This window comes from Mastigoproctus giganteus, chromosome 14 (genome assembly GCF_048544385.1).
Source record: "Mastigoproctus giganteus isolate SK-2022 chromosome 14, ASM4854438v1, whole genome shotgun sequence".
Classification (NCBI taxonomy): Eukaryota; Metazoa; Arthropoda; class Arachnida; order Uropygi; family Thelyphonidae; genus Mastigoproctus; species Mastigoproctus giganteus.
Genome location: NC_143588.1, coordinates 28,368,798 through 28,393,760, shown reverse-complemented (window position 1 = coordinate 28,393,760; position 24,963 = coordinate 28,368,798). Strand labels below are relative to the sequence as shown.

At 39.2% G+C, this 24,963-nt stretch overlaps 1 protein-coding gene across 1 annotated transcript in view; it reads left to right on the top strand.

Annotated features, from left to right (window-relative positions):
- The window catches only part of LOC150075035 (tensin-2-like), a 737,845-nt gene that overhangs the window by 344,271 nt on the left and 368,611 nt on the right, over nt 1–24,963 (top strand). Inside the window, exon 11 of the mRNA XM_090389056.1 lies at nt 25–108. Within this exon, the coding sequence (XP_090245182.1) occupies nt 25–108 (84 nt within the window). The remainder of the gene's footprint in view (nt 1–24; nt 109–24,963) is intronic.

The window sequence follows — 24,963 nt, the reverse complement described above, 5'->3', positions numbered from 1 at the left end:
ATCAAGTTTTAAAAATATTTTCAGTGCTGATCAAGCATTAGACAGACTTGCGATGAAACAGTTCTATGATGAAAAATTATCTCTCTTTATGCATCCTTCTCAGAAGAGGTAATGTGATATATAACTAATATATTATTATGTATGTAATTAAATCCACTTGTTTTTTTATCCTTTTATATGTATTACTTTCAAATTTGTATGTGGAAAAAGGAATACTAAATATGCCCTGTGACTAATGCAGAAGATTAAGGCTATGCTATTGAGATGTATTAAAATTTGGTGGTTTGAAGAATAAAAAAACTGAAAATACATCTTACCGTAAGGAAGAAGAGATAAAGAGGATTCATTAGACATATTTTATGTCTGAGTGGTAAATATTTAGGCTCTAAGACTAAAATAAAACTTTAACGGTTAGCGCATTCGAAGAATACTGAAGATTATGCAGCGGTTTAACGCTAATGAAAGGAATTTAAATTTTGAAATATAGGAGCGAATATTTAAAAATGTATGAAATCAGTGTCACCTTATGAATAAATTCATTGACTGAAGTTATAAAAATTAATTGTGCGAATATACTGGGGGGAAAAAAAAAAAAAAAAAAAATATATATATATATATATTTTTTTTTTACATTACAGATACATAAATATATGTATCTATAAAATTTAGATACATATATATAAATGACGACCTCTGGAAACCAGACGAAAGCCAGCTGTAATCAGCTAATCATCCTTTTTGCAATAAGCAGGCTCTGCTGTAGTCAACTTTCTCTTCCCGAGCATCTCGTGAGATGCATGATGACTCTTCCTATGATTAAAGCCAGCCCCTTTCAAAATCAGCCATGTGGTAGGCAATGGCATACCACCACATTATCTGATGCCACAGAGACCACAACAAAACCAGCTCCAAAAACTGCTGTTAACCAGTTCCCGGATGCGACTGTGTGCCCTGCAAAATTAAATTTAAGAAAGAAGAGGGTAAACATGGCCATATGGAATGTAAAAAGTTTAAAAGAAGGCAAGATGGCTATGATCATCAATGAAATGGATAGGAATAAAATTAACATTTTATGAGCAACTGACGTCATGTAGACAGACAAGGTCATTTCAAAACTGGAAATGGGTTTTTGGTTGTTTTTGCTGGAAGTGATCAAGTAAAAGATCGTGGTGTTGCTGTCATTTTGAATAAGGAATGTTCAAGGTCTCTTCTTGGATACAATCCTATTAATAATAGAATGATGACGGTTAGACTTCAGAGCCAGCCAGTAGATCTCAAGTTTTAGTTGCATATGCACCAACATCAACATCCACAGACGAAGATATGGATGTTTATTATGAAAATCTTCAGTCAGCTCTTGATCTGGTCCCAAAAAAGAAAGTTTTGATACTCATGGGTGATTTTAATGCAAAAGTAGGTAAGACAGTTTCTTCTAGTCCAGAATGTGATAGGTTTGGTCTTGGCACTAGAAATGAGCGGGTTGAAAGTTTAATTGAATTTTGTCATCTGAACAGTCTTTTCATATGTAACACCTGCTTTCAGCAGCACCCGAGAAGGTTCTACACATGGAAATCTCCGGATCATAAAACAAGGAATCAGATTGATTATATACTTATGCAGCAAAGGTGGCATTCCAGTGTAATCACAACAAAAACACTTCCTGGAGCAGATTGGGGCAGTGATCATTAGCTACTCCACATCGTTCTAAAGCTGAAGCTGAAAAAGATCATGAATAAGGTTTCCCTAGACGATTGGATGTAGAAAATATTCCAAATAATTATATGCTTGAAACAGGCAATCATTTTCAAGTTCTGTTAGAACTAGATGATGATATGCTGCCTGAGGAAATGTGGGAAAATACAAAAAGTATTATTAAGGATTCAGCAAATAGACACATTAGAGAAAGGTCGAAGATCAGGAAGCCTTGAATTACAGAAGCCACTTTTAAACTTAAACTTAAAATTTAAACTTCTCTTGAACAGAGAAGAACTGCAAAAGCCCATGGTGTACAAGGAAACAAAGAGTATCAGGAACTAAGCAAAGTCATCAAGCACTGTTTAAGCCAGGACAAACAGGATTATAGCAATCAAAAGTGTAAAGAAATCGAATACCGCAACAAACAAAACAGCACTAAAAAGATGTATGATGTAATTAGGTCCTTAAGACAAAAGTTCCGACCAAAACTTAATGTAATTAAGGACTCCAAAGGGGAAATTTTAACAGAGGAGAACACAATCAAAGGAAGGTGGAAAGAATACCTTGAGCATCTTTTCCGAGCACCTGCTGGCACTAACGATCTGCTACCCCCTTTTCAAGAGTGTGATCATGAACCAATTCCACTGAAGGAAGAAGTCAAAAAAGCCATCAGAAAACTAACGTGTGGAAGTCACCTGAAATTGATGAAAGCTACAGGTATGAAGGGCAGCGAGTTTTTTCATAAAATGATTGTTAAAATTTGGGAAATGGGATGGTGGCCATCAGATTGGAAGAAATCAATTTTCATCCCCTTACCAAATAAAGGAGATCTGAAAATTTGCTAAAATTACAGGACTATTAGCCTAATTTCTGACGCTAGCATGATTCTTCTTAAAATCGTATTGAACAGAATCACAAGAAAACTTGAAGAAGAAATGTCAGAAGAGCAAACAGGTTTCAGAAGGGGTAAATTAACCAGAGATCAGATTTTAAGCCTACGACTGATTATTGAAAAATGCAAAGAATTCAATGTTCCAGTCATTTTGTGTTTTATAGATCATGCAAAAGCATTTGATTGTGTTCAACATGAGAAACTATGGGAAACAATGACTTTTATGGGTTTCCCAATCCACATAATTCAGCTGATTAAGCTTCTGTACCAGGAATAGGAAGGAACTGTGAGAATGAACATGAGAAACACGGACTTTTTCACAAACAGGTAATGGTGTCAGGCAGGGCTGTATTTTTTCACCTCACCTTGGAAGATTTAGAGACTGGCATCAAAATTGGAGGACTGAAGATAAACAACCTTTGTTATGCAGATGATACTGTGCTAATTTGTAATTCTAAGGATTATCTTAAAGAAACTCTGAGGAGAGTATGTGAAGCAAGTAAGAAAAAAGGATTTCTGAATGTGTGTAAAACTAAAATTATGGTGATTAGTGATAATCTCGATTCCAGTAAAGTGAAGGTTAATGGGCAAGATCGCTGATCTCATAAAATTATGGAGAGATCATGATCTGCCCCTAAAGATGAAACTGAGAATCATTTTTTCCAATTGCCACTTATGGATGTGAAGATGGAATCTGAAAAGAGTTGACAGGAAGGAAATTGAGGCATTTGAAATGTGGTGTTACAGGAGAATACTGCGTAATTCTTACTTGGATCGAAGAACAAATGAGTGGGTATTGAATAAAATTGGCAGGCCTAAAATTCTTCTTCATAGCATCAACAAAAGAAAACTCAAGTTTTTTGGTCATATAGTAAGAAGGGAAAACTTTCTGTTGAAGAATATAATGGAAGGAAAAACCGAGGGGAAGAGGTACAGAGGAAGACCTGCAATTAGGTGGAAGGATGGGATCAGTGAACTTCTGGGCATGACACTTTGCGATGCTGCTCGTATAGCACACGATCGATGCAGTTGGAGGAATTTGTTGGTGGCAACAACAGCTCCTCAGGGAATTATGTGACTGGAAGAAGATTCAGATTTATGATTAAACTTTTTTTTTTCTCATTTGATTTGTGTTACTTCCTTCATTATAATTGATTTATTTACTTTAATTCTGTTTATTCCAAATTTAATTTTTAATGTTAATTTGTATATCTGAATTTGATTATCAATTATTTGTATATATAATTTATTATCCTCATTAATTATCCTGAAAAGCACCACCCCTTGAAGAGGTGGTGGTGCTTTTGAGTCTGTTTTTATTTAATTCCATTTATTTATTATGAAAATGGTACTCATACTTTTATGGGTGTGAGGGTACATTTCCATGGGTGGTGAGGAGTTGTGCATTTTCACTGCTGAAAGACAATTCATTGGTTTGTTCTTTTCTTGATTTTTTTGATTTGATGCAGCAAGTAATGCAGCAAAAATTTAAAATTTAAAAATCAATAATTTGCTGCATTACTTTCATGGTATATTTAGTGTTCCTTTTTTATAGAATGAATATATTAATTCCATTTCATCAATATATATATATATAATTTTGAAAAACTGTGAGACTTGACAACAGTAATTAAACTGTATAGTAGTTTTTACACTCCTTGAACAATATAATAATTTAATATTTAATTAAGTTCTCCTTTCATGTTAGTTTTTCTTAACGCTTATGCCAGGTAAGGATGGTGTTTTCTATATTTTTTTTGTTTTGTTTTGCTTAAAGCAGAATTAGCTCCACCATGCATAATTAATAACAGTGATTAACATGGAAATAATTGTTTTAAGTTATTAACATGTTAACTTGAAATTAATACATTAATAATAAATAGCTGAATGAAGAATGAAGAATACAATTACTGAATAGAAAATACTGATCAGTGATCGCTGCATTTGCATTGATCACTGAACTGTATTCTTTTTTTCATTTTAGGAAATCATCATGATGGTGTTAAAAATTTCATGCCAAAGCTTGTTTTAAGATATTAATTAAGATAGAAGGGTGTTTAATAATTGTAACTGGGAAATTTGGCTACAAGACTTAAAATTGAAAAGCTGATGGGATGGGAGAAACTGTTGAAGATAAACACAAGAAAGGCACCCGGGGGTGGATGGGATCTATCCAGTTATATTAAAGGAGGCAGCAAAGAAAATAAGCAAACCCTTAGCCATAATTATGAGAGCTTCCTTGGACTCAGGGGAGGTACCCATAGACTGGAAATGTGCAAATGTGACCCCAATTCACAAAGGAGGATCAAAGGCTGACACAAGTAATTATAGACCTGTGAGCTTAACTTCTGTTCCAGGAAAATTAATGGAGGCACTGGTTAAAGAAGCACTGCAGGATCATTTAGACAAGACTTCAGTTATAGCTCAGACACTGCATGGTTTTGTTAAGGGGAAGTCTTGCCTGACCAACTTGATTGGATACTATGATGCAGTCACAAAGAACTGGATGCAGGGAATAACTTTGATATTATATACTTGGATCTTAGAAAGGCTTTTGATACTGTTGCACATGGAAGACTGCTACACATATTGGAGCAGTGTGACATGGAGGCAAATTGCTGTTATGGATAAAGGGGTGGTTGAGGGGGAGAAGACAGAGAGTGGTAATCAATGGACACTGCTCATCGTGGACTAATGTTATTAGTGGAGCCCCTCAGGGCTCAGTGTTGGGTCCATTATTGTTTTCTGTATTTATAAATGATATTGATGATGATATATCAAGCTTAATGTCCAAGTTTGCAGACGATACAAAGGTTGGCAGGGTTGTCAAGGACACTACTGACACTATGCTGCTGCAACAGGATCTGGAAAGGTTGAGCAGATGGGCTGAGAGGTGGCAAATGAAGTTTAACATTGACAAATGTAAAGTACTACACATGGGAAACAGCAACCCCAGAGCAACGTATCAACTCTGTGGTACTACACTGACAGTGGTAGAGAATGAAAGGGATCTGGGGGTGGTTGTGCAGGCAGATATGAAGTTCTCTGAGCAGTGCAGACGGGCTGCAAGAGTAGCTCATGGAGTATTGTCAATGATATACAGGAATTTTTCCAGCAGGGATACGGAGGTGATTATTCCATTGTATAAGGCAATGGTCAGGCCACACCTAAAGTACTGTATACAGGTCTGGAGGCCTCATTTCAAGAAGGATGTAGAGCTGCTGGAACGAGTACAGAGAAGGGCAACAAGATTAGTGAATGGAACAGAGGGGTGCTCTTACGAAGAAAGGCTTAAGTTTTGCAAATTACAGTGTCTGGAGACTAGGCACCAGCGAGGTGATCTGATAGAGGTGTATAAAGCCTTGAATGGTTTAAGCATGCTCAATGCTGATGGGATTCTTCCTCTAGCTCAGAAAAATCACCTGAGAGGGCATAAATTCAAATTGAGAAAAGACAGATGTAGGATAGACGTGCGGAAATTTGCCTTTAGCCAGCGGGTGGTTGGTTGGTGGAACAGACTTCCATCCCTTGTGGTGGAGGTTGATAGCCTAAATAAGTTTAAGGCTCAGCTGGACAGGTATTTTGAACGAACAGAGGGGTGAAGTGGAAGTGCGTTTTTTTTTTTTTTTGGCTGATGCTGCATAAGCTTGCTTTCTTGCATCAAATGCCTCTGCTAATGCTAATCAGATCACCTCACTGGTGCCTAGTCTCCAGACACTGTAATTTGCAAAACTTAAGAGCAAGAGCAACCCTTTGTTCCATTCACTAATCTTGTTGCCCTTCTCTGTACTCGTTCCAGCAGCTCTACATCCTTCGTGAAATGAGGCCTCCAGACGTGTAAACAGTACTCAAGGTGCGGCCTGACCATTGCCTTATACAAGGAAATAATCACCTTATCCCTGCTAGAAAAATTCCTGTATATCATTGATAAGACACCATGAGCTACTCTTGCAGCCCATCTGCACTGCTCAGAAAACTTCATATCTGCCTGCACAATTACCCCCAGGTCCGTTTCGTTCTCTACCACTGTCAATATAGTACCACAGAGTTGATATGTTACTCTGGGATTACTGCATCCCATACGTAGTACTTTACATTTGTCAATGTTAAACTTCATTTACAAACCTTTCAGCCCATCTGCTCAACTTTTCTAGATCCTTTTGCAGTAGTGTACTGTCATTAGTGTCCTTCACAACCCTGTCAACCTTTGTATCGTCTGCAAACTTGGACATTAAGCTTGATATACCATCATCAATATCATTTATAAATACAGAAAACAACAATGGACTCAACACTGAACTCTGAGGGACCCCCCCCACTAATAACATTAGTCCATGATGAGCAGTGTCCGTTGATTACCACCCTCTGTTTTATCCCCCTCAACCATCCCTTTATCCATAGCAGCAATTTGCCTCTAATGCCACACTGCTCCAATTTGTGCAGCAGTCTTCCATGTGCAACAGTATCAAAAGCCTTTCTAAGATATAAATAGACAATATCAACTGGATGAAGGGAAGTTATTCCCTTCATCCAGTTCTTTTGTATCCAATCAAATTGGTCAGGCAAGACCATGGTTTTCTTAAGGGAAAGTCTTGTGTCCGAGCTATAAGTCTTGTCTAGATCATCCTGCAGTGGTTCTTTAACCAGTGCCTCCATTAAGTTTCTTAACAGAAGTGCCTCCATTAATTAAGTTTAACAGAAGTTAAACTCACAGCTCTATAATTACTTGTGTTAGCCTTTGATCCTCCTTTATGAATTGGGGTCACATTTGCACATCTCCAGTCTACGGGTACCTCCCCTGAGTCCAAAGAATCTCTCATAATTATGGCTAAGGGTTTGTTTACTTCTTTTGTGCCTCCTTTAATATAACTGAATAGATCCCTCTCACCCCGGGTGCCTTTTTTTATGTTTATCCTCAACAATTTCTCCTCCACTTTCCTCTCAGTTATTACAAGATCAACTAGCTCACTGCCAGAGTTTACTTCACCACTGGCATTCCCCTTCCTGAATAACTCCCCATGTGTGAATGTAGATGCAAAATACTCGTTTAATTTGTTAGCCAACTGAGCAGGATCCTCAACTGTTGAACCATCAATATCCAGTGTACCAATCTGATTCATCCCTTTCCTTCTAGAGTTTACATGGGTAATGAACTCTTTTCTGTTTTTCTTTGCATCCTTTGTCAAGGATTTCTCATAATCTGCCTTTGCCTGCCTAATCTCCTTTGTGATTTGGTTACAGACCAGCTTATATCTATCATAGGCTTCCGTGTCACCTATTAATTTATATGTATCCCATGCATTTTTCTTCTCTGCCATATGTTGCATTAGTTCATCTGACATCCATTTAGGCCTAAACCTTTAACAGTATTTCTTAGTTGGTATGTAAAGCCTAGTAGCTTCCAAGATAAGTTCTTTGAATGCTTCCCATTTTGAATTTGCTGTTGGTAACATCATCAGTTGGTCCCACTGTATAGAATTTAAATACTGTCTCAGACCATCGTAGTCGCCTTTATGAAAGCAAAAACCCTTCCCTTTACCCCTGATGGTAGTTACCTCTTTGAGTAAATCCCATTTCAGCACACTGTGATCACTGCCACCTAGTGGTTCTTTTATCTGCAGATTCTTAATACATGAAGAATCACTACTGATAATCAGATCAAGAGTATTACTCCCTCTATTTGCGTCCCGAACATGCTGATGTAGAAAACAATCATCCAATAAATCCACAAAAGCCTTGCTAGTGTGTGAGTGACCAACCCACAAATTCCAGTCAATATCTGGGAAATTAAAATCCCCCTTTATAAGACTCTCTGATTTACTGGCCCACTCTATTTCCCTGTACAGTTTCTTATTATACTCATCAGAGTCATTAGGCCTATAGCACACTCCTACTCTCAATTTTGATCTCCCAGTGCTTATGTCACACCAAACTGACTCGACACTGCACTGTCCAGCGATGTCGACTGGCTTCACTTCCTTGGATTTTATGTATTTCTTAACTAATAGCATAACCCCTCCTCCCTTCCTATCCTGTCTATCCTTTCTGTAGATGTTGTACTGCCCAAATTCCAGTTCTGCATTCCTGATATCTGTGTGACACCACGTCTCTGATATCCCAACAATATCTGCCTTTGATGTTTTGAGCAATACCTCAAATTGATCAAATTTATTTACCAATCTCCTAGCATTGGTGTACACGTAAGTCATGCACCTGTTCCTATTCTTAGGCACCCTAACACAACTGATGTGTTTACTTGTACCACAATGACTCCCAGCAGTCTCTGAAATACCCTGAATCTTGTTTTCCAGGCTGCTGCTCATTCCAATAGAAGCAGTGCAAGAATCACTTTCACCTCTGCCAGTGGCTAATTTTAATCTACAAATTAGTCATTGAACCCCCCCAATCTAGTAGTTTTCCGACCCACCTAACACTGCCTCGATAGCATCAGCAAACATTCTTGCACCCTTTCTATTTAAGTGTATCCCATCCCTGTAGAAGCAGTCTCTCCTGTTAACAAGTACCGACCAGGCTGAAAAAAATTCTACCCCTTGAGCCTTGCACAATCTTTCCAGGGCCAAATTGATCGACAGGGCTCTCATCATATAGTCCTTCCTATCGTGTCTGGGCTCTCATCATGTGCTCCCTCCTATCGTGTCAGTTTGACATGAAGTTTTCTGAATAGTGAAATTTTAGAAGAAACTTATCTGCAAAAAGATTTAAACCCTATAAAAAAAATTTCCTCATTCATTTCACAAATATACGTGGTCTCAGAAACTTAATAATATGGAATGTTCTGTTTTTGTTCTTCCCTGGCTTAAAATCTCTCTACCACATTCTTTCAGATTCATTAGCATTAGTAGAGGCATATGTTCCAAGAAAGCAAGCTTATAGAGCATCAGCAAAAAAAAAAAAAAAAAAACCCCTTCCCATTTCACCCATCCATTCGTTCTAAATGTTTATTTAGTTCTGGCTTGAATTTGTTTAAGCTGTCAACATCTACAGCAACAAATGAAAGTTTGTTCCCTCAATCAACCACCTGCTGACTAAAGGCAAATTTCCGCACATCTGTTCTACAGCTGTCTTTCTTCAACTTGAATTTTTGTATCCTCAGGCGATTAATCTGGGCTAGAGAAAGAATCCCATTAGCATCGAGCTTGCTCAAACCATTCAAGGCCTTATACACCTCAATCAGATCACCTTGCAGGTGCCAAGTCACCAGAAACTGTAATTTGCAGAACTTAAAAGCCTTGCTTCATAAGAGCAACCCTTTGTTCCATCACTAATCCTGTTGCCCTTCTCTGTACTCGTTCCAGCAGCTCTACGTCCTTCCTAAAATGAGGTTTCCAGACCTGTATACAGTACCCAAGGTGTTAAGGGGTTAATCACTTCCTTATCCCTAGAAAAATTCCTGTATATCATTGACAAGACATAATGAGCTAATCTTGCAGAATGCACTCTTCAGAAAACTTCATATCTGACTGCACAATTACCCTCAGGGCCTTTTCATTCTCTACCACCCTGAGTGTAGTACTATGCAGTTGATACATAACTCTTGGGTTACTGCTACCTATATGCAGTACTTTATATCTGTCAATGTTAAACTTTAATTGCCACTGCTCAGCCCAGATCCTGGTGCAGTAGTGTACTGTCATTAGTGTCATTAACAACCCTGCCAACTTTCGTATCGTCTGCAAACTTAGACGTTAAGCCTGCTATACCTTCATCAATATCATTAATAAATACTGAAAATAACAATGGAGCCAAAACTGAACTGTGGGGAACTCCACTAATAGCATTAGTCCATGAAAAGCAGTGTCCATTGATTACTACTCTCTGTCTTCTCCCACTCATCCATCCTTTTATTCGTACAGCAATTTGTCCTTAATGCCACACTGCTCCAATTTGTACAGTAGTCTTCCATTTGCAACAGTATCAAAAGCTTTCCTGAAATCAAAGTAGATATCAAAATTATTTTTTGCATCCAGTTCCTTTGTAACCACATCGTATATCCAATCAAATTGGTCACACAAGACTTCCACTTAACAAAACCATGCTGTGTCCGAACTAAAGCTGAAGTCTAGTCTAGATGACCCTGCAGTGCTTCTTTAACCAGCGCCTCCATCAATTTCCCTGGAACAGATGTTAAACTAGCAGGTCTGTAATTACTTGCATTACCCTTTGATCCTCCTTTGTGAATTGGGGTCACATTTGCACATCTCCAGTCCCTGGGTACTTCCCCTGAGTCCAAGGAAGCTCTCATAATTATGGCGGAGTGTTTGCTTACATCCCTTGCTGCCTCCTTTAATATAACTGGTTAGATCCCATCCACCTCAGTTGATTTTTTTTGCTGATTACAGTCCAGCTTATATCTACCATAGGCTTTTGCCACCTGATAATTTATATGTATCCCATGCATTTTTCTTCTCTGTCACTTGTCTCATTAGGTAATTCCGACATCTGTTTAGGTCTGCATCTTTAACAGTATTTCTTAATTGGTATGAAAAGCCTTGTAGTTTCCAAGTTTAATTCATTGAATGCTTCCCATTTAGAATTTGCTGTTCATAACATCATCAGTCGGTCGCACTCTATAGAATTTAAAAATTGTCTCAGACCACCATAGTCACCCTTATGAAAGCAAAAATTCTCCCTTTACCTCTGATGGTCGTTAAATCTTTGTGTAAATCCCTCATCAGCACACTGTGATCACTGCCACCTAGTGGTTCCTTTAACTGCAGATTCTTAATGCATGAATAATCACTGCTGATAATCAGATTAATGTATGAATAATCACTGCTGATAATCAGATCAATGCATGAATAATCACTGCTGATAATCAGATCAACTCTCTCTAGTTGCCTTGCGAACATGTTGCTGCCAAAAACAGTCATCCAATAAATCCACAAAAGTCTTGCTAGCGTATGAGTGACCAACCCAAAAGTTCCAGTCTATATCTGGGAAGTTAAAATAGTAGTAGTAGTATTAGTTGTAGAGGCATGTGATACAAAAAAGCAGGCTTATGTAGTATCAAGCAAAAAAAAAAAAAAAAAATTCACACATCCATTCCCTCTAAGTGCTTGTCCAGCTCCTCCTTGAATTTATTTAAGCTGTCAACTTTGACAACGGCAGATGGAAGTTTGTTCCAGCAATCAACTACCCGCTGGCTAAAATCAAATTTCTGCAACATCTATTCTATGACTCTCTTTCCTCAATTTCAATTTATGTCCGTAGTCTGATCAAGAGGAAGAATCCCATCAGAATTGAGCCTGCTCAACCCTTTCAATGCCTTGTACACCTCAATTAGATCACCATGCAGGTGCCTTGTCTCCAGACACTGCACGGTAGAGGACAAACTCATGCTGTGCGTGAAAATCCCCCATCATAAGACTCTGATTTACTGGGCCACTTTATTTCTCTGTACAGCTGTTTTTTGTACTCAGAGTCATTAGGCCTATATTCACACTCCTACTCTCAGCGATTTATTTGGAGACTATTCACGGTAAAGAACAAAAAGAGTGAAATGGATGAAATTCACAAAGGGATTCAAAGGGGTAAAGTGAGTAATTACAGACTTGTAAGCTGCACCTCTGTTCTAGAAAAAATAATGTAGGTAGTGGTTAAAGACGTATAGCATGATCATCTTTAGAGAAATGCAGTTATATATGGAAATTATGTAGCATGCATTTGTGAGGTGGAGATATTGTCTGACCAATCTTATTAGTTATTATGATGCTGCAGCAATCAAAAATGCAAAAAATAATTTTGCCCTCATACACTTAGATTTCATTAAAGCTTTTGATACTGTTCCACATGAAAGACTTCTGCACAAATTGGAGCAGCATCGAATGAGGGGCAGTTTACTGCTATGAATAAAGGGATGATTGAGTTACAGAAGACAGAGGGTTGTTATAAATGGGCAGTGCTTTAATGAGGGATGAACTAATGATTTAAGTGATGCCACTAATGTTATTAGTGGCATCACTCAGGATTCAGAGCTGCATCCCTTACTGTTTTAGCATTAGCATTAGTAGAGGCATATGGTGCAAGAAAGCAAGCTTATGCAGCATCGGCCAAAAAAAAAAAAAAAAAAAAAAGTATTACTCCCTCTAGTTTCTCCCGAACATGCTGATTTACAAAACAATCATCCAATAAATCCACAAAAGCCTTGCTAGTGTGTGAATGACCAGTCCACAAATTCCAGTCAATATCTGGGAAATTAAAATCCCCCATTATAAGACTCTCTGATTTACTGGCCCACTCTATTTCCCTGTACAGTTTCTTATTATACTCATCAGAGTCATTAGGCCTATAGCACACTCCTACTCTCAATTCTGATCTCCCAATGCTTACGTGACACCAAACTGACTCGACACTGCGCTGTCCAGCGATGTCGACCGGCTTCACTTCCTTGGATTTTATGTGTTTCTTAACTAATAGCATAACCCCCCTCCCTTCCTATCCTGTCTATCCTTTCTGTAGACGTTGTACTCCCCAAATTCCAGTTCTGCATTACTTATATCTGTGTGACACCACGTCTCTGATATCCCAACAATATCTGCCTTTGATGCTTTGAGCAATACCTCAAATTCATCAAATTTATTTACCAAACTCCTAGCATTGGTGTACACGCAAGTGTGCACCAATGCTAGGAGTGTACACCAATCCTAACACAACCCATGTGTTTACTTGTACCCCAATAACTCTCAGCAGTCTCTGAAATTTCCTGCATCTTATTTTCCAAGCTGCTGCTCATTCCAATAGAAGCAGTGCAAGAATCACTTTCACCTCTGCCAGTGGCTAATGTTACTCTATTAGTCCTGTATCCCCCAATCTAGCAGTTTTCCGACCCACCTAACACTGCCTCGATAGCATGAGGAAACATTCTTGCACCCTTTCTATTTAAGTGTATCCCATCCCTGTAGAAGCAGTCTCTCCTGTTAACAAGTACAGACCAGGCTGAAAAAAATTCTACCCCTTGAGCCTTGCACAATCTTTCCAGGGCCGAATTGATCGAATTGCAGACACTTTCAAATTCAACCCTAATTCACGGGCTTTTTTCAACAGTGACCTGTACTTGTTAAGTAATTCCGCCAGTCTCCAACTCTTAATATCATTAGTGCCAACGTGTACAACTATATCACCTTTTGTGCCCCTAAAAGATGATATCCGCTCTACAACGTCATCAACCTTTGCCCCTGGCAGACATACCCTGGTCCTGTTCCACCTATCCTTTTTACAAAGCATGTTTCCCGTTTCCCTGACAATAGAGTCACCAACAACTACTAGTTCCTTTGGGACCAGCGCATTCTGCCTTGGGGGTTACCGCTGTGTTGCATGACGCCCAAGTGCAAGCTCTGGCGTTGGTGTAGGCAGCTGAGAGCTTGATGGGCCCCTCACTTTTAATCCTTCGATGGCATCCACCCTGTCCTTCACGCTCTCATATAGGCCCATAACAATGCTGAGTTGTCGCTTGATTTCCTTACACTCCTTGCATTGGCACATACAAAGACATCCCCTATGGCAGTATCATAAGCATTAGTAGAGGCATGTTGTGATGCAAGGAAGCAAGCTTGTGCAGCATCAGCCAAAAAGAAAAAAAAAAAAACGCCTCCAATTCACCCCTCCATCCGTTCCAAACACCTGTCCAGCTCAGTCTTAAATCTATTTAGAGACCAAATATAATTCTAGAAGAACAGTGCCAGTGCACAACGAAAGATGGAAATCTGTTCCGCCAACCCACCACCCGCCGGCCAAGGGCAAACCTCAACACATCCGTCCTACATGTCTCTCTGCAACTTGAACTTACTCCCTCTCAGGTGATTAATCCAAGCAAGAGGAAGAATCCCACTAGCACAGAGCACGCTCAAACCATTCAAGACTCCACACACCTCAATCAGATCACCTTGCAGGTGAACTATAACTGAAGTCTTGTCTAGATGATTCTGCAGTGCTTCTTTAACCAGTGCCTCCATTCATTTTTCTGGAACAGAAGTTAAACTAACAGGTCTATAATTACATGTGTTGCCCTTTGATCCTCCTTTCATGATATTCAGTGCTTTTTTAAAATTATGGTAAAGGAAGGCTGAAGGGAAACTATTACCAAGCAATTGATTATGGAGTAATTTAATATTGATTAAAAAGAGGATGTTGTTATTGCAAATTGTAGCAATTCTGAAGTATTGGGAGAGTATTATTTTAGCAGCACTTTTTTTTTTTGAAATGCACGAGTGCCAATGTGGGAAACTGGCTACATTGAAGTTGAAAGCATCTCTCTTATATGTTAATATCAGCATGAGGGCTGTTGATATTAATGTCCATGTTTAAGTAATCAGCTGAATGGTCATTATGATTTGTCCTCTCTGGAGTAAGGTCTGGAGAATAAATACCAGAAAAATCCTGTATAAGTGTAGGGTTGTTAATTACTAACAAGTCATCTATACATCAATTGTACATCAATAAGTCTCAGATCAGTATAGGTGTAGGTTAGCTATGACACAGCTAACCTATACTGTTTTTTTTTTATGAAAAACTCCAAACACCAGAGGTATTAGAACCTGTAGTACTTAGTACCGTGTTTGAGTTGAAGGTTGAGAAGAAAAAAGAAGATATTTGTTGACATTAGACTTGAACTTCTGTAGACTGTAATTTTCAGGAAATACGTAAGAAGGAAGGTTTTCCCAGAAAATGGCAGTTTAATGAATAAACGAGGAAGATGAAAAGTTGGTTCTGTAGTTCGAAGTTGGACAGTAAATGGATGTTGGCTGGTGGCAGCACGTGTCCAGACTGTTTTGAAAGAGAGAGCTGCAGTTATAGAGGCCAATTCAGAAGAACAGTGCCCATGGAAGTATCTCTAGAAAAGGCATGCAGCAGAAACAGTACGTCTATGAGACAGTGAGTGGAGAGACTCTGTTAGAGAGGAGTCAATAATTAACCTAACTGCTCTCTTCTGGATGGAATCTAGAAGCCTGAGAGAGGTTTTGGGGGCACTGCCCCAGATGTGGGAACAATATTCCATGGTGGTAGGGCGGATTTGCGATTTATACAGAGTGAGCAGCTGTTTGGAAGAAAAGTAACGCCGAAAGAGAAAGCCAAGTTTTTTAGATGCAGAGGAAACAATATTTGTAATGTGCTTGTGCCAAGAGAGATTGGAAGTCAGGGTAATCCCCAAAAGAGATATATCATTTTGCCTAGAAATCGGAGTGTCACCAAAGATAAGCATAGCAGCAGAAGAATCCTTTTTGCAAGATATAAGAAAAGACTGAGTTTTAGAAGGATTGAAATCAACTAAGTTGTCTTTGCTCCACTGGAGAATTACCTGGAGATTGGCATTTAAGGAATTGGTTGCAGATATTCAAGAAGTTAAATCTGATTTAAGCAAGGTTTCTGAAGATGGAAAGTGGAATGCAATGTGCTATCATCAGCAAAACTATGGATAGGATTTCCAGTCAGTGGAAGAAGGTCATTAATACACAAGAGGAAAAGAGTGGGGGAAAGAACTGAACCTTGGGGGACAACAGCATTAGTGGAAAAGTTAGAAGACCGAGAGCCATCTACCGTCACTCGTAGTGAGCGATCAGAGAGAAAACTGGATAACGAATTACAAAAAACAGTTGGCAAACCATAAGATGGAAGCTTCTTTAGGAGATCTTTATGCCAAACACGATCGAAAGCCTTTGAGACGTCAAGAGCAACAGCTAGTGTTTCACCAAACTTTTCCATTGAATTTCTCCATAAGTGGGTAACATAAGCCAGAATATCACCAGTGGATCGACACTAATGGAATCCATACTGGCAATCGTTGATCAGGCGGAAGGTTTCTAGGTAGTTTAAGAGTTGGTGGTTAATTGATTTTTCCACTACTTTAGAAAGAGTAGAAGTAATTGCAATGGGACAATAATTGGATGGGAGTGATTTGTCACCCTTTTTAGGAACTGGCTGGATATGAGCAAATTTCCAAGCAGAAGGAAAAACATCATGTCCGTGACGGCTCCATAAACATCAAGCAAATAATGCATTTTAAAAGGTTGTGATTCAGAGGGCAACTGCCCCCCCTCAGTTCTCCCCTGAGCCACAGCACTCCCATTAGCTTGAGCCTTTTGCTTTGCTGCTCTGGTGTGAGTCATGATTTCGATTTAATTTCAATAAAATTTCAATTTCAGTACAAAATTAAAACCCTAAACTTGTATCCCAACACAGTTATAACGCTATATTTATGTTTCAGTATCGAGTGTTATCTATGAAATCCCTTTATATAATGTCCGTATCAAGTTAAGTATTAATTATTTATTTTTGCTAATTATTAATGTTACGTAGTACATATAACATTGTTATATGTATATAGTTAAAAGTACAATTTAATTGACAATGAAGTTGAACAAGATTAATCATATTTATAATAATATTTATTTTCATATTTATTAACTAAATTCATATTTATTATTCATATTTAATAAATAAATTTAATATTTATTTATTATTTATTATTTATTAATGTTTTCATATTTATTATGTAAGATTTGAAAATCTTACAAAAATAAAATATTTTTTTTATTAAGACTTTGAAAGTTAGTTTTCTTTTGATTCTTGCCGTTAATAGGATAAATGGGTAATATATGCAGTTTCAGAAATAAGAATTATTCTGGTAAGAGGTATAAAAATTAAAAGAGTAGCGGGAACGAAAACAGAGCCATTAGCTTTACTTCCGTTAAACCAGGGAACAGATGGAGGATACTATGACAAACCCAGTAGGGGGTCCGGCGCTACAAAAACAACTTAAGGTTTATGAGTGGACACACACCGGAAACGTATTCTGTACAACACACGCTAGTTTCTAAAAATACACGCTATAGTAGCCAGTGTCACAATTTGTGGTTTTTTTTGAGTGCAATAGAGACAAGCTGTTATGAGACAGGAAGAGTTGTTTTGGAATATTCGGCTGACATCAAAGAACACATGTTAACAAGTTGAAAATAATAAAAGAGAGGGATATAGGGAATCACGTGCTAGTGCTACGGGGCAGGCTGAATTAGGCCTTCCAACAAATGAAAAGAAAGAAAAAATGAAAAGAAAGAGTGATTGGAAGAAAACACTGTGGGAAGGCGTGGAAAACTCCTGGAGAAAATTGTGGATGGATATGGACACAGGGGGAGAGAGTGGAAAAAGGAAGAGAAGGGGAGAGGAGAATTTTTTTTTTTTGAGCGGTGCTAGTGAAAGGGTGAGTCGGTAGGAGTTGCTTGAAAGATGATGAAGAAATAGCCGACAAAAAAAGTCGAAGTGGGGTTATCAGTAATGTAGTGAGTGAGAAATTAGGAGATGAACTGGAAAGGGGTAGTAAAAGGAAGTTCTGCAAACAGTGAGAATGAGAGAAGAGGATTCCCTTAGAACACCCAGTCCACCGAGGAAGGCGATAATATCCTGAAAGCGGAGTAGCAGTTGTGATGCCATATGATGTTGCCCTGGAAGCTGTAAGATGTTGCCCTGGAAGCTGTAAGATGTTGCCCTTGATAGCAGAAGATAACAGCTCTGGATAAGGATAGGATAGAAGGCCCTTATGAAGACACCGGATCACAGAAATTAAGTAAGTGAAAGTTAATTTGAGAATACTGTAAGTTAAAAGCTAGAGAAAGGACTGTAGAGCGATATTTGGGGAATTCAATGATAAGAGAAAGTTATTTTTGAAAATACTGTAAGTTAACTGCTAGAGAAAGGACTGTAGTGTGATAATTGGGGAATTTAATGATAAAGATAAGATTAGATGGGTGAACCAAATAGGAGTAAATTCTACTCTAAGGCAATTATGGTTGGTTTAGGCAGTAATTTGGAATAAGGAGGATAGTAATGTAGATGAAAAGGTTAACGGAAGGAATTGTAGTAAAAATAGAAATACTAAATGTGTGGAGATAAAATTTATGTATATTGCTAACCCTTAAAGGTGTGTTTGAATGTAATATTGTATTTTGGTAATCAAGTTCTGTAACTGATAATGGTTAAAGAAATATATAAGAAAGAGGAATAGGGAATTAAAGAATAAATTGGTAGTTATGATGATACATAAAAGTAATATGATCAATGATATGTTTAACTTTAATGATTAAATAAATGTTAATGACACCTATGAGGTATGATTTGATTGTGTTGTAATAGGAGCAGAAATAAGGTGAGCATATAAAGAGTGTAACTATTTAACCTGTGTATGCATAATGAGAAAGGTGAGATAAAAAAAAAGTCAAGTCTGTAAAGGAGCCTGTTAGATAGGAAGAGACTGGATATGTTGGAAGTACCTTGGTGTTGAAACAGTGAAATTTTATTCTTAATGAGATTTGTTATGATTTAACTGTAAATATGCATAATAAACTTATTTTTTTTGGTATAACATTTGTGTAATTATTTGTTGTACTGGACACAAGCCTAACCAATGGGAATTAAACATATAAGAGTTTCTCCCCTATGAACTTAGAATTTTCTGAGAAGTAAAGTCAGATGCGCTAGTGGGGAGATATTATAAAGGGGAGTTGTTTAAACAAAAGATATAGCATAAATAAAAAATAGATAAATAATATATAATACAAATAATAAACCCCCCCCACCCACAATTGGCGAAAGCAGCCAGGATATAATTCCCAAATGGAAGGCAGTGTACCAGAATAGCAAAGAAATAATTTAAGCCCAGTTGCTGAAACTGAGGAAAAATTCAGCTGGCGAGCCAGAATACATATCATATCGATTTAGAATTGTTGTTTAATATAAAATTGATTATTGGTTGAAAAATATTAAGGAAAATAATGGTGGAGATAAAAAGTTAAGCATTGAGTTTGATTATTTATGTGGTATTGAATAGTGTATTAGAGAATTGATCAGAGATTGAAATAGTAGATAAATGAATAGGTAGGTAAATAGGTAGAAAAATGAATAGATAGATATAATTGAATTGAGTAGATAAATGTGAATATAAAGAAAGAAATAGTGAAGTATTAGGAATATTTAAATGTAAAGGAATTGATTATTAAGCTAAGAGATAAAGCATTTACGACAGATTAATCTTAATAGGGGAAATTATAGTACTACCAATAAAAAAATTAATTAATTTGTCAATTAAATTAAAGATGGCTACTAGAAGGGCACATAGCAGTAGGGATAGGGAAAGAACAGAAAATAATGGAAGGGAAGGATCAGTGGAAGCAAGCTCTAGCATAGGGAGCAACAATATGGGACTCTTAGATTAAGTAAATTCTTAAAAGTCTTCAGGGGCGAACCATCGGAAAGTGTAGACTATTTCCTGCGCAAACTGACAATGATAAAAGAAAAGGAAGGGCTAACAGAATTAGAGGTAGTCCCTATGGCCGAGTTTAAGTTAGAAGGCGCAGCACAGAGAAAATATTTAGAAACTACGCAGTCCACAGAAGTTGAAACTCTCGAACAATTCGAGAAAATATTAAGAAAGCTATTCTCAGAGAAAATTACCTTCCTGGAAGGAATCAATAGGCTAAGCAACATCACACAAAACAGTCGCGAAACCGTGGAAGAATACTATAAAAACTTTAGAACAATTAAACTAAATACCGAAGTTTCCGAAAATGAAAGTAGCGCCTTCGATAAAATCCTAATGGGGCAGTTTTTATCGGGGATTAGGGAAAGGTATAGGCGAGAGATACTAAGGAGAAAGCCAAAATCCTTAGCAGAAGCAGTAGAACTGGCCATCGAAGAGCAGAAACTAGATTTTCATGGTAGGGGGACCACTAGAAAGGACGTTAACATATTAGTATCCGAAGGGGAAACAAAACCCGAAATTAGTAGGGATAAGGGAGGTGAGAGAAGGTTAGAAGGTTTAGAGAAACAGATCGCAGGGGTGGAAGCCAAATTAAACAAGTTATTAGAAGAATTTAATACCAAGAAACAAATAAAGGAAGGGAATAAGGAACAGTTAGGCGAGAATACGCGGACCTGGGGAAGACACAATTACTTAGAGGAAAACGGAGATGGAAGGGAAGGATGGAGAACTGGAGAGGCTGACAAGGGTAGAATTCGTAGGTGGTGCTATAGATGCCAGAATACAGATCACTGGACCCGTGACTGCAAGGGAGGCGAACTAGCAGAAGGATTCGAGGGGAGGAGAGAAAAACGGGGTTCTAAAAATAACTGGGGAGATTATTGGGATCGAAATAGAAACTACCGATCAAGTAAGCCAAAAAACTCAGAACAGCTAAGGGAGGAAGTGCGCACAAATTATAGAAAGGGGAGCCATTGGCAGGAATGCGGCAGGGATAAGCCAGCTTTAAAACTAAGAAGGTCCGTCACGAAGGCCCGAGGTGGGGGACGAAACAGACACAGGGGAAACCATTATCCCAAAGAGGGCATCCACATAGAGTCGGTGAAGAGTGATGCAGGCTATGATAACCTTTTTTGCATAGACGGCAGCATTGGGGGAGTAGATAGCCGTATGCTCATTGACAGCGGCGCTACTAGGTCGCTTATGACCTGGAATTTCTACCTAAGGTATAAGGATGTTAAAGGTGAAGCCAACGTACGGGCCTGCAAAGAATATACCTTGAAAGATATAGGCTTGGGCGACTGGCCGACTAAATATTTAGTAACTGAAGAGGCAGCACTAGGCAGGGGAGGCAAAGTGGTTAGGTACAAGTTTCTAGTCGCACCAGGAATAAAAAGTGCCGGCTACGACGTGATAATAGGGATCGATTTATTAAGGGAGACCGGTTGCGTTATCGACTTGAAAAATAACAGGTTGTTTGACAATAGGGTCAGCTCGCCGGCCCTGGGTATCACAAAGGCCACTAGGGAGGTAGAGACATGCACAGCTCAAGAAAGTAGAATCGTAAGCCGGGCGAAGGAAAATGGCAATTGGCCTGTGGAGTTAAGGAGTTTGATAAGCGAGTACGGGCACTTATTCACCGAAAGAGTATCTGAGCTGGGCTCTACAAATTTGGCAGAGCATGAAGTTCATGTGACCCAGGAGAACCCCATATTCACTCCTCAGTACCGAATCCCTCAAGCCCAGATTCCGAGATTAAGGGAGGAGATCTCCCTGATGGAAAGGGCAGGGATCATAGAGAGATCACAGTCTAAGTGGAACAGTCCACTACTAATCGTAAAAAAATCCGAAGGGGGAATTAGAATAGTGCTAGACCTCCGCAAGGTGAACCGAGTCACGAAGCCAATTGATTTTCCCATGCCAAATGTGTCAGAAATTTTAAGCAGTTTAAAGGGGGCAGTGTATTTCTCTAAACTAGATCTAAACTCGGGCTATTATTAGATACCTCTCCACCCCGAGCACAAGAAATACTTTGCTTTCCAAACACCATTTGGAAAGTATCAAATGGCCCGAATGCCCCAGGGGGCCCGAAACTCCGCTGCCTCTTTTCAGTGCGTAATGAGCACCATTTTTGCAGACCTACTTGACAGAGGGGTAATGTGTTTCATAGATGATGTGCTGGTCTATTCCTCCACATTGGAGGAACACAAAGTGCTGTTAGAGGATGTCTTTCAAAGGCTAACTGACGCGAACTTGTCTCTAAAAAGGTCGAAGTGCCAATTTTTGATCCCGGAGATCGAATATCTAGGGCACACCATCTCTGCTGAAGGGATAAAACCAAATCAGAAGAATGTAGAAGCCATCCAAAATTTGAAGCCCCCTCGCACTGTGAAAGAAGTGAGGAGAGTGCTTGGCATGGTAAATTACTACAGGCGGTATATAAAAAATGGAGCTGAAATAATGAGGCCTCTAACCACTTTAACAAAGGGGAGACAGCATTTTTTATGGAACGAACAGGCAGCTCAGGCCTTCGAGGCTCTTAAGGAGGCACTGACACAGCGACCACTGCTTGCACACCCTAACCCCTCCGAACCATTTTTCTTGGTTTGTGATGCGTCAAAGGAGACTATAGCGGGGGTGCTAGAGCAAGGGGTCGAGGGGAGCAGACAGCTGATAGGCTATTGTAGTCGGCCTCTGAATAAGCATGAGAGGAACTATGCCACCTGTGAGAAGGAAGCCCTGGCAATCACATTTGCAGTGAAGAAATTCAGATTTCTTCTGTACGGGCGTAAGGTGATAATTCTGTCCGATCACCAACCGCTGAGAATTCTGCGGGACATAAAGGACAAAAATGACAGGCTGGTCAGGTGGAGTATAGCTCTACAAGAATATGACATAGAGGTGCGGTACATACCCGGGTCACAAAATGTGGTGGCAGATTTTTTAAGTAGAGCCGAATACAACCATCAGGCGGGAAGACAAGGGGTACCCACCACGACCCACGTGTTAGGGATAAATCACAAGGGAGGCTGCAAAACCTCTGAAGAGGATTGGGAAAGGGATCAGGTACACAGCGCGCAAAGGGAGGACCCCAAACTAAAAATAATCATACGGAACCTGGAACTAGAGAGCAGAAAGGGGAGAGAAGGAGGAGTTGACCACTGGAAGTTGGATAGTGAAGGCATACTCCGATATGGGATGACTGGGTCAGGAGAGCAGGGAAGGTGTGGCAGAATAGTAGCCCCAAAGAAGATGATAGGGTGGATACTGGGATGGTATCATTCCCATCCCATGGCTGGGCATATGGGATATCGTAAAACAAAGCAGAGAATTGAAATCAGGTACTTTTGGAAGGGGTTGGATAGAGATGTAAGGGAGTTTTGTCGTGGTTGCCATGAGTGCCAGGTACGGAACACTTTCTCAGGGCGGGCCCCTCTTCAGGCACACCTGAGCCCTAATCAGGCTTTTGAGATAATTTCCAGGGATATTGTGGGTCCCCTACCCATCACTAAGAACGGGAACAGATATATTCTCACGGTGATTGACATGCTCACCAGGTATCCCGAAGTGATCCCCTTAAGGGATCAGGCAGCTACAACCATTGCTAGAGCATACCTTGAAAATGTGTTATGTCGGTACGGGTGTAGCGACACCATTCTGACGGACCGCGGACAGAACTTCCAGTCAGAGTTAATGTTGCAGGTGTGCGAACTGCTGAAGATAAAGCGTGTATTCACAGCCCCTTATAGGGCCCAGTGCAACGGAATGTGCGAGAGACTGAACAGAACTCTGAAGAAGGCTCTATCTCATTTTAGCAACAGAGTGGGAGATAACTGGGATGAACAGATTCCCTATGCCTTATTTGCTGTTAGGACAGCTGTCCACCGTAGCATCATGGAAAGGCCAACCTTCCTGCTACTGGGTTTCGATCCCAAGTTCCCATGGGATCTATCTGATGACAGTCCTAGGCCGAAGTACAACGATATCCAAGAATTCAAGAGAGAGTTGATTGATCGGTTCGAGAGCGCTAGAGGGATCGCCAAGGAAGTCAGCCTTAGAAGTAGTGCTAAGAGAAGGGATGAAGCTAATAGGGGTCGAGCCCATAAGCAGATTAGGGAAGGCGACTGGGTGTTAATTAAGAATGAGGGACAGAAGAAAAAAAAATGGCTTAAACAAGCTAAGGAGCCGTTTAGAGTGATAGCAAAACTTTCCCCTGTAACCTACAAATTGAGACAGATAAGCAACCCACGTGAGGAGCGGATAGAACATGAGGATAGGCTAAAAAGATATTACTTTCAAAGGATGCCTGTGATACACGATTATGGCGTTGGAAGGAAGGGAAAGCGAAATATGCAGACACAGGTGAGAGAAATTGATAATGAACGAGGGGAGGGGCAGACGCGTCCCAGGCAAACCGGTAAGGCAGAGTACCGTTTTCGGAAAACCCCAAAGACGGATTATAGGAGGCTTCACCAAGGTGATTTTGGCATCAGAGGGTAGTGTAAAATATGCGGTTGTATATTAAGGAGATCTATAAATAGATGTACGGTAATTGAATTCCAAAGAAAGTGTTGGAGAATAGAAAGAAAAAAATTTTACACAGGTATAAAATTTTTTTTGGGAAAAGGGGCGTCGAATGTAAGATTTGAAAATCTTACAAAAATAAAATATTTTTTTATTAAGACTTTGAAAGTTAGTTTTCTTTTGATTCTTGCCGTTAATAGGATAAATGGGTAATATATGCAGTTTCAGAAATAAGAATTATTCTGGTAAGAGGTATAAAAATTAAAAGAGTAGCGGGAACGAAAACAGAGCCATTAGCTTTACTTCCGTTAAACCAGGGAACAGATGGAGGATACTATGACAAACCCAGCAGGGGGTCCGGCGCTACAAAAACAACTTAAGGTTTATGAGTGGACACACACCGGAAACGTATTCTGTACAACACACACTAGTTTCTAAAAATAGACGCTATAGTAGCCAGTGTCACAATTTGTGGTTTTTTTTGAGTGCAATAGAGACAAGCTGTTATGAGACAGGAAGAGTTGTTTTGGAATATTCGGCTGACATCAAAGAACACATGTTAACAAGTTGAAAATAATAAAAGAGA